A 10,172-nucleotide genomic window follows, 5' to 3' on the forward strand; every position below is an offset into this window, starting at 1 on the left:
GTCATTTTATAGTAATTATTAGTTACCAATAAATTGTTGTCTTGGAATGTTATATCTTATAGAAAAGCAAAATTTTTTATCAATTGCATTATAATCAAATCTATAACCATGCCAGTTTTAAATTTTGTCATTCATGGACAGCTGTTGCTTTACTCTGATGCATCTGCAGGTATATTATATCTTTAGAAAAATCCAAGTAAAGGACTCTGACATACTCTAAGTTGCAGGCTTCTAAGCAGGCCATATCTTTGAACTGGATGAAGATTTATAGAACTTCAAGGAATAACTAAATTCAAAAAACTACTGGCAAATAATCAGGATAAACAAAAATAACTATGGAACTAAATGAATTGAGACTAATTATTCTTTTTTTAAAAATATATTTTATTGATTTTGTTTTTTTTTACAGAGAGGAAGGGAAAGGAAAAGAGAGTTAGAAACCTCAATGAGAGAGAAACAAAGGTACATGCCCTTGACTGGAATTGAAGCTGGGACCCCTCAGTCCCCAGGCCAACGCTCTATCCACTGAGCCAAACCGGTTAGGGCAAGACTAATTATTCTTAAAATATGGTTGATTTTTAAATTTTTGTTTCCCAAATATAAGGAAAACTAAAAAGCAGACATTCTGCATTATAGGAACTAATAAATTAGTAATATTCATTTTACAGTACTCCCAGGAGATAAAGATTCAAAGACCATGACAACCCGGAGATTTTTTTGTCCATTGGGAAATACATTCATTAAAGACTCTCTCCAACTGTGTTAAAGGGACCTTATCTTATCAGGTGCCTAACCATGAATGGACATTTGCCCCTGTCTCTGACACTCACCTTCATCTCAAAGATGAGAAGCCACCAACTATGGAGGAGGTAGACAGCCATCCCAAGACATCAACAAGGAAGGCCTGTATGCTCACAAATTGATGCTGCTCAAACCTTGTTCTTATATCACCTAATTGTTATTGATTGAATGCATATAAAATGATTTTTTATATTGTTATTATCCTCCTTATGGTACCCTAATGGAAATAATATCTGTCTCCCCAGACCTCTCTCCTTACTAGACATGAAAAATTTAACTTGGGTACCTGCTAATCTTTCTGACCTACTAGACAATGATATTCTGATTATCAGCTATGATAATGAAGTTAATGTTTTGTTGGCCACACAATAGTGGTCTTCTACTATCAATATAAGCTTTGATACATTTTTTCAGGCTATATCTATTATAAAGGAACTCTCTTGGACAAACTCCTCCAAGAACACTCCCTAATAATTCCCCTGGTAGAATTATATATAGATCTAATCTAGATGAGTATTTTAGATGAATATTGTCTAAATATAGGAATAGATGAAATTAAGTGCCCAGAAGAAAAATTAGAACTTCTGGATAACAGTAGATATTTGTTCCCCCTCAGATCCTTCCTTGTCTAATAGTAGACATTTTCTGTTTCTAATCAGTGTTACTGGTTTAATATTGTTACTTTTGTTCCTGGTATGTAAATATTAGATGTAAAAAAAATAAAAGTTAAGACAAAAAGATTCGAATCATGATGGCTCAAAAATTAGAAAAGATCCAGAATACTTTTTAACAAAGACATATAGAATCGGACTGCCTCCCATTTACCTGCCCCTTTTTTTAAAAAAAATATATTTTTATTGATTTCAGAGAGGAAGGGAGAGGGAGAGAGAAATAAAAACATCAATGATGAGAGAATCATTGATCGGCGGCCTCCTGCACGCCCCCTACTGGGGATTGAGCCGGCAATCCAGTGGTTGAGCGTCTACCTATGAACCAGGAGGTCATGGTTTGATTCCAGATCAGGGTAGGGTGTATTAGTTTCCTGCTCATGCTCTAACAAATTACCACAAACTTAGTGGCTTAACAAAATCCACACCAATTTATTATCTTGGAGTTCTGAAGGTCAGAAGTCCAAAATAGATCTTACGGGTCTAAAATCAAAGGCTGAGTTTCTGCTGGAGGTTCCAGGAGAACATCCACTCTTTGTCTTTTTCAACTTCTAGAGGGTGTCTGCTTTCTTCAGCTCCTGGCCTTCACTCCAACCTCTGCTTGCATCATCACATCTCTTTCTCTGACTCTGAACCTCCTGCCTCCCTCTTATAAGGACCCATGTGACTATATTGGACCCACTAGATTCCAGGATAACTTGCCCATCTTAAAATCTTTAATCGCATCTATAACATCTATTTTACCATGTAAAGTAACATAGTCACAGATTCTGGGGACTAGGAAGAGGATATTGGAGGATGGGGGTGCCTTATTCTGCCTTCCAAATGGAGGTCAAGGGAGAGGAGTTATAGTTGCAGACAGTTGTGTCTGAGAGAACCTCATTGAGACTGTGAAATCTGCCTCCTCAAGATCTGAAGGAAGGGAGGGAAGGAACAGTGAGGATATTAGGGAAGGGCATTCTAGGACGCAGGAACAGCCAATGCAAAGCCCCAAGGTAGGCTATTCCATTTTCCTGGGACCTCCTCTTCCTTGCTGCTCCTAAACAACAAGGTGCCTCTGCATCTTGCTTGAAGAGCAGAAAGGTTTGAGATCCTTATTCATTATTGGTCTCTTGGCACAGTCTGTATTTCCCAGGGTTCCTCAAAGGGCAGATCAGCCTGGGGGGACAGGCAGGAACCTGGATGAGAAAGGCAATTGGGCCAGTCCTCCCCTCTACCCACAGTCCAACCCAGCTGTCACCTGGGCTCTGGAGTGGCCCTGCCCCTGTAGCGTTCGCCTGCGATGCCACTGGCACAGAGAGGCACTGGCCTGGGAGCTGAGCCCCTGGGGCGCGCGTCCAGCTTCGGGCTGATAGTGGGCTATGTGGTGCAGGGCCCCAAACCACGTGGTCAGGTAGTAACCAACTAGGGGCAAGAAGAAGGGTTGGTGCAGCTCTCCCGGCTTTCCTGGTGGCCCGAAGGCTCCTGCAGTTTGCCAGCCTTTCCTCCTGTTCAGGGTGAGGCTGTTTGGGGTGCCCCCCCTGTTGGGTCCTGACGTCTGGGAATGGGGCTCACCTTCTCCTAGTAGCTCTTCAGGATCCAGGAGCTCCATAAGAAACTCCACGTCCAGCTGTGTCTCCCCGATGTCCGGACTCCAGATAAGCTCCTCAGTCAGCGCCGGCAGGAAGGCGTCGGCGCCCAGGGGCTCTGGGGACGCCAAAGGCAGGCTCTGAGCTGGATGGGGATGTGCAGGCCTCTTCCATCCGATCCCCAGGACAGCGAGCGCTGGCTGCCCCTCACCTCGCTTGGGGTGAAAACGCCTCTTACCTGATCTCCAGGCCTGCATAGACACCTCACATAGAGCATGCCACCTCGCCCCGGGACGTGCACCAAGGCACCTCCTAAATGGCTCCTACAACCCGCAAGGGCGGTCCACATTCAGGGAGACGCAGACTCCTCCTCCTTTACCTTGTTTCTTGCCAGAAGCCAGGCCCTCGTAGATGTCACTGCACATCGCCAGCAGCAACGCCACCTTGCGGCGTGGGGCACAGGCCGCGTGGAGGTGCTGGAGGCGTGAGTGGATGCGGCTCCGCAGGGTGGGGGCGGGGCCCTGTCCCTCAGGCCCAGCCCCCTGAGCTCCGGGAGGCCCAGCCCCCGCCCGCAAGGCTATTTGTTGCCTCCGCAGTCGCCTCAGCTCTGGGGCCCTGAGCGTGCGGAGTCGTGTCCACAAGGCCGGCTTCAGTGGTGCCAGTACTGCCCGGCACAAGGCCGCCTCCACCGCGGGGCCTGCGAGGGGCAGAGTGAGGGAAGAGTAGCTGATCCACACCAACCCGCTCGCTCCACCCACCCACCTGGCCTACCGCCACCCCTCCCTAACTTCTGGCCACCCACAAGTGTAGACATGGGTATGAACACATGTGGAAGAGGAAGGCTGGGTGTGAGTACGCATGTGGGAGAGGGAATCATGGCTGTCACACCTGTGTGAGATAGAGCGGTGGTGAATAGAATAGGTGGTACTACCTATAGGAAAGGGCGCGTGAGTGGAAAAGGAAGCAGGTTGCACAGGGATAGAGAGGAAGAACTTGGGTGTGAACACATATGTAGGGCCAAGGGATGGCACATATATGAACGATGTGGGTTCAGGGAGTGGCTATAAATTCCCTCCCAGTCCTCCTATTACCAAGATCCTCCTTGTTCTTCTGGGGGACTCCAGGCCCTCTGCTTCCAAAGATAGCCCTGACATTGGGGTCCTTTGCTAAGTGATCCTGGAGGTCAGTAAGGAGGTGCCGCACATCCTGGAGCAGCTCCGTGGCGGGGTCCCCAGGCCTGTGGGGGCCCTCAGCTTCTGATGTGAGGCGTGCCTGAAGGCCTCGGAACTGCTTGGCCACATAGCTGCTCCGGGCCCTGGCCAGAGCCTGGACATGACTAGTAAGCACATCCTCAGGTCCTTCTTCTTCTTGGTCGTCGTCGTCGTCCTCCTCCTCCTCCCCCAGGCTGGCCAGAGCTGGCCCAAGATGGTGTACTTCTGGGCTGAGCGGGCCTTCCACCCAAGAGACCCGATGAGGGGCGGTGTTCCTGGGGGCTGGATGTGAAAACAGGGTTGGTCCCACGGAACAGAAGCAGCAGCAGCTTCCTTATCTCAAGGACCCCGCGCCCTGCCCAGCTAACCTGGATCACTTCTCTTGGTAGTTTCTGGAGCTGTCTCTGGGGGAGATATCATCCCTTGCCCTCTGTGGGTCTCCAGGTAGAGCTTGTTCACCACAGAGATTGTCCTCTCTGAGGTGTTGAGTTGGACACTGCCATTCTGCAGAGTATCTGAGGGCCAGCAGAAGTGAGGTGTCCCAGATGTCAAAGGGCCTGCCCTGGTCCCTTCAGTGCACCAGGAGACTTAGTTCCCATCCTTATTACTGAAAGAGCTGTGGTTTAGGCCTTGGCTCATCCTTATTCAGGCCCAGGAGTCCCGCCTCCAGCTCTCTCAGACGCCCTTCCTCACCCTCCCTCAAACCTAGTAGTTGGTCTGCCAAGTGCCATCCTCCGGGACCAAGTAGGCAGAAAGTTGGTCTCTCCCTCCCTTAGAGAACCATGCCTCACCTATGTGTTGTTTCCCAGACCCTAGAGTGGGAGGGGGCAAGAGCAGTGTTCTGGGCAAAACATCCCTGAGGAAAGAAAAGAAGGAGCTACAATCTGGGTAAGGTGTCTTAGGGAAGGATCCCCCTTAGCCCTTTTGATGGGTAACTTGTACCTGCTGGCTGACAGGAAGGCCAAGAGATGGGGAAGGTCTGGCATGCAGAGGTGAGAGGATTCCAGAGACACACCTAAGGGAGGGGGCCAGGAGGGACAAGTTAGAAAACATGAGGGGTGGCAGCCTCCTCTTCCCTGGGACTCTCTCTTTCCAAGTCCTGAACCCCCAAGAACCTTCAGAACAGGGGAATTTCTACTCCTTGGAGTCCCCATATTTTTCTGTGTCATTAGGCTTGCATCCCACTTATGCCACCAAATATTCATTCATTAGACATATAAGTATTTATTGAACACCTTTTCATTCCCAAATACTGGAGATACAGTTGTCAAAAAGCAGACATAATCACTGCCTTCCTATGGCTTACCTTTCAGTAGAGGAAGACAGAAAATAAATGAGTAGAAAAATAAAGGTAAGTGAAGTATATTGTATTGAGTGCTATAAACAAAATAGAGTAATTGAAAATTACTAGGGCTATCTTAACTGTGGTGGTCAAGGAAGGTTACATTTCCACAGAGGGCTGAAGGATGGAAACTAAATGAATCATTCAAGGAAGAGCATTAATTTGGGGTATACAAATGCAAATGCCCTGAGGCTAGGACTCATCTAGTGTGCTCAAGGAACAGAGAAGAGTACACAGTGGCTGGAGCAGAGTGTATGAAGGGCGGCAGATGGAGAGGTGGGCAGGTTGGCTACTGAAACACCTTATAAGCCATGATGAGGAGTTTAAATATTTAACTAAGGATATTGCATATCCTTTAAGAGTTTAAGGCAGAAATGTATAACATCTGATTGACTGAAATACTACTTTGGCTGCTGTGCCCAGAATGGATTGCAGGAAGGAAAGGGTAGGCACGGGGATACCAGAGAGGAGGCTACTGAAATTGTCTGAGAAAAAGGTGATGATGGCTTGGACTAGGGTGATGAAGGCAGAGAGGACTGGGAAGATTTGGGAGATACTTTGGAAGTAAAGTTGACCATTCTTGATGATAAGTTTGCTATTGCTATTGACTATAAACTCGGGGGTAGGCACCTCACCTCCAGGAAGCTTCTGGATCTGGTAGGTGTTGACTTCCCCTGGTGAAGGTCCTGTCTTCAACACCAGGACCTGGCTGGGTTCATGTCCTGTGACCAGAAAACTCTGTGGGATGGAGACAAAGGTCAGCATGAAGAGGATTTATGCAGATGTGTTACTTTTGCCTGCCTAGCATCTATTTCCCTTATTTAGGGCTCCACACTCCAAGTTTCCTCTAAAGAACCCCATTCCTTCTCAGTCAATGTGGGTGGGCTGACTCCCCACAAGTCCTCAGAGTGGGTCCATGATCTGAGCTAGCTAACAGGATGACTGTGCTCTCTGACCACTGTGAGTAGTTCAGAGATGGGCATGTGACCCAAGCTCAACCAATGGGAATCTTCCACAGGAATTTTGCTGAAGCTCTTTGGGAAGAGGCCTTTTAATTTTTATTTAAATAGTTTATTGATTTTTACAGAGAGGAAGGGAGAGGGAGAGAGAGAGAGAGAGAAACTGATGTGGGAGTATAACATTAACCCCCCCCACCCCCCGCCATTTGGGGATCAAGCCTGCCACCTGGGCATGTGCCCTAATCTGGAATCAAACCAGCATTGGCAACACCCAACCAACTTAGTCACGCTGGCCAGGGCAAGAAGCCTCTATTTACAATGGTGTTGCTAATCTGTTGAGATGTGGTGCTGCGCTAGGGACCGCCACCTCAGACACCATAAGGAGAGAGCTCCCTCAAGGAGGAAGCTATGGTAGACCCATTAGTTGTCTTATCCAAATCTATCCCTTATTCCTTGCAGATCCCCAACTTTGTTCAGGGCATTAATATGCACAGCCACAGAAGATGAATAATAGTCAGTGGTTTCCCGTCTCTGGCTGTATAAGTCCTAGATGAGCTTTAAGAAATATTGCTGCTGGGCCCCATCCATATATTCTGAATCAAATGTAAAGGCTATTGCTTTTGCTGATAAAAGAAACAGATGCAACTGGTGCTTCCTTTCTTCCCTTCTGGCCTGGAACACACACATGTGCTTGGGCACAGGGCAGCCACTGGAAAACTATGGGAAAGTCTAAGAGAACTGCAGATGCTGCCCTTGATGCCACTTAAGCTGAACTAGAGCCAGCAGTTGCCTTTCTGGTTATGTTAGAAAGATAATGCTGTCCTGGCTGGTTAGAGCATCAGTGCACATACCGAAGTGTCATGGGTTCGATTCCAAGTCAAGGGCGCATACCTAGGTTCTGAGTTAGATCCCTGGTTGGGGCGTGTGCAGGAGGCAATCAATCAATGTGTCTCTCTCACATAGATGTTTCTCTCTCTCTCTCTCTCCCCATCCCTCCCTTTCACTCTCTAAAAATCAATGGAAAAATATCCTCAAGTGAAGATTAATAAAACAAAATTGCAACAATAACAAAAATAAATAGCCTGGCCGGCATGCCTCAGTGGTTGAGCGTCAACCTATGAACCAGGAGGTCAAGGCACATGCCCAAGTTGCAGGCTCCATCCCCAGTGTGGGGCATCCAGGAGGCAGCCGATCAATGATTCTCTCTCATCATTGATGTTTCTAGCTCTCCCTCTCCCTTCCTCTCTGAAATCAATAAAAATATATTTAAAAAAGAAATATAAATGCCTATTTGTTTAAACTATTATAGAATGAGCATTTGTTACTTACAGCCAAAAACATTCAGAACTCCCCATAGTTTAAAGCAAAGCCAAGAAATAGGATGAAGAGAACTGTATAAGTTGTCTGATACTCAGGATCCAGGCATTCCTGAAATTCTGGGGTTTTCAGTCATTTGAATCAATAAGTAGCCTTTTTGGTTTGGCCTGTTTGTGTATGTCACTAGCAACCAGTGGAGTCCTAACTGCTCCACGGTGTCATGAGAGAGTCAGAAAGGGTCTCTAGCTATGAGTACTCACTCCGGGTGGCCATCGCTCCAAAAGGGCTTCTGCAGCCTGAGCGTCCAGCTCTGGGATCTGCCACACTCCCCAGGTCCTCTGCAGTTGAAGAAGTGGCTCTGGGGCCCTGAGAACCCCTAAGCAGGTCTCTCCTGCTCCATTCTCCTGTGATGGGACCAGTCTGGGAAGTGCAGGGTCCAGGAAACCAGGGGTCAGAGATGGGCAGTTGGACCCAGGTGGGATCAAAGATAGGAAAGCCTTGGGGTGAGGGGTCAGAGATGGGGTGAGAGGTCCTGTGGGGGACACCAATTGGATGGAAGGGGTTTCTGAATCCAGGGGCAGGAGATGGGTACCCCAGGCCCAGCAGTGCTCACCTCTCCCCATTGGTGGGGCCTGCTAAGGCTTGGTCCTCTGGCTGGGCCATCCTCAGGATGTGGGAGGCCAGCAAGCCATGGCCTGGCCTCTGGCAGGGAGGAAGAGAATGCTCAAGGCTGCTCTAGTTCAGGGGTTATGTTCAAAATATTTAAAACCAACATGGCAGAGACCCTGACCAATCAGAATGGACCTAAAGCTCCTTGCTGTGCCAGGTGTGAATTCTTTCACCACTGGATGGTGGTGTGCTCTGGGCATGCCAGAAGGAAGGTCAGTGTGTCCTGGGGTGGGGGGAGAGGGAGAGGACTCAAAATGACAAGCGTTTACCAAATGGTAGGGAAATATTTCAGGTTTTAATATCTAGTGCAGCCGTGTGAATGTGGACCAGTTGAGTAACAAGCCTAGTCAAAACCCAGTGCTTAGTAGGCTCCATGAGACAAAAGTTATACAATTTCCCCTCCTCCTCCCTTCCCAGACCACAGGGGGGCCCTCAAATATTGCCCCATTATTATTTTTTTTATGAAAAACTTCAAACATTAAAAAAAAACACAACGGCCTGCGGACTGAGGGGTTCCGGGTTCGATTCCGGTCGGGGGCATGTACCTTGGTTGCAGGCACATCCCCAGTGGGAGGTGTGCAGGAGGCAGCTGATCGATGTTTCTCTCTCATCGATGTTTCTAGCTCTCTATCCCTCTCCCTTCCTCTCTGTAAAATATCAATAAATTAAAAAAAAAAAAAAAAAAACAACGGAAAAGAATTTATAGGGAACTCCCATATGCCCACTACCTAGATTCTACCATTATTTTAATCTTTGCTTTCTCACATAGCTATCCCTCTATCTGTCCATCGGACCCCAACTCTTAACCAGGTACAGGGTCCTATAGTGGGTTACTAGTTGAGGTTACCAGTTGAGGTGGGCATTTTTGAACATTTCCCCTGTAGCACTTCCAGGAATAGGAAACCTGGGTCCATGCATCCAGGCATCCATGCATCCCACAAATATTGAGTACAGGCCCAGAATTAGGTGCCTGTGGCCTGGGGACAGAATAGGCCTGCTCTCAGGGGGCACCCATCTTCTTGGGGTGGGTAGAGAAGATGGATAATAAACAGCTTAACAAATCAACCAGCCCGCTGACCAGAAGTCCAGGGTGTTAGGAAGGTGGAACCAGAGCAGGTGCGCTGTCCAGGGAGGAGCAGGCAAGAGGGGTGGAGGAAGGAGGCAGATGCTCACCTGGGTCCCATGAGACGGGGAGGAGGAGGTGGTTGGTGCTGGGCAGAGCAGGATGGGAAGCTGTTTAATAATACCAAAGGAGGCACGGGGCGGGGAGATAACAATGCCAGCTGCTGGGTCCCTGGGGGCCCCTACCTGTTCTCCGAGGGGAGGCCTGAAGGAGCAGGAAGTGAAAGTGTTTCTTCACAGAGAGGAAGCTGAGCTGGCTGGAGTGGGGGAGGCGGGGAGAGGGAAGAGGCGGGGCTGGGGGGGTATCTGAAATTGACCTTCCTGCCTCTTTCTGGGGCCTTAGGCCTCAGGTAACAGGGCTTTGGAGGAAGGGATCCTGATGATTGGAAGTCCAGGGGTAAGAGCCTCTTGGCACCCCTTGCTCTATTTCTCACAAGAGCCTGTAGATGTCATGGTTTCCATCAGTGGCCCAAGATCTCACCCCCTCCCTCAGCTGCTTCCCTGCGAGCCCACAG

At 48.4% G+C, this 10,172-nt stretch overlaps 1 protein-coding gene across 4 annotated transcripts; it reads right to left on the reverse strand.

Annotated features, from left to right (window-relative positions):
* Positions 1-405: 405 nt before the first annotated feature.
* On the reverse strand, positions 406-9,752 carry RINL (Ras and Rab interactor like). 4 transcript variants are annotated; one of them, XM_080645380.1, is made up of 12 exons: positions 9,709-9,752; positions 8,480-8,568; positions 8,127-8,286; positions 6,226-6,328; positions 5,191-5,263; positions 5,040-5,104; positions 4,617-4,763; positions 4,129-4,530; positions 3,417-3,734; positions 3,024-3,155; positions 2,710-2,873; positions 406-2,627 (listed from the first exon to the last, which is right to left on the reverse strand). In XM_080645380.1, the coding sequence occupies exons 2-12, from the start codon at positions 8,527-8,529 to the stop codon at positions 2,571-2,573; spliced, it is 1,671 nt and encodes a 556-aa protein (XP_080501506.1). In that variant the 5' UTR covers positions 8,530-8,568; positions 9,709-9,752; the 3' UTR covers positions 406-2,570. The 4 variants fall into 4 exon arrangements, with proteins under 4 accessions (XP_080501506.1, XP_080501507.1, XP_080501505.1 ...); XM_080645381.1 differs by lacking the exons at positions 2,710-2,873; positions 9,709-9,752 and having other exon boundaries at positions 406-2,647; positions 8,480-8,654; XM_080645379.1 differs by lacking the exon at positions 9,709-9,752 and having other exon boundaries at positions 8,127-8,619.
* Between the last annotated feature and the right edge of the window lie 420 nt (positions 9,753-10,172).

This window comes from Plecotus auritus (genome assembly GCF_963455305.1).
Source record: "Plecotus auritus genome assembly, chromosome: 10".
Lineage (NCBI taxonomy): Eukaryota > Metazoa > Chordata > Mammalia > Chiroptera > Vespertilionidae > Plecotus > Plecotus auritus.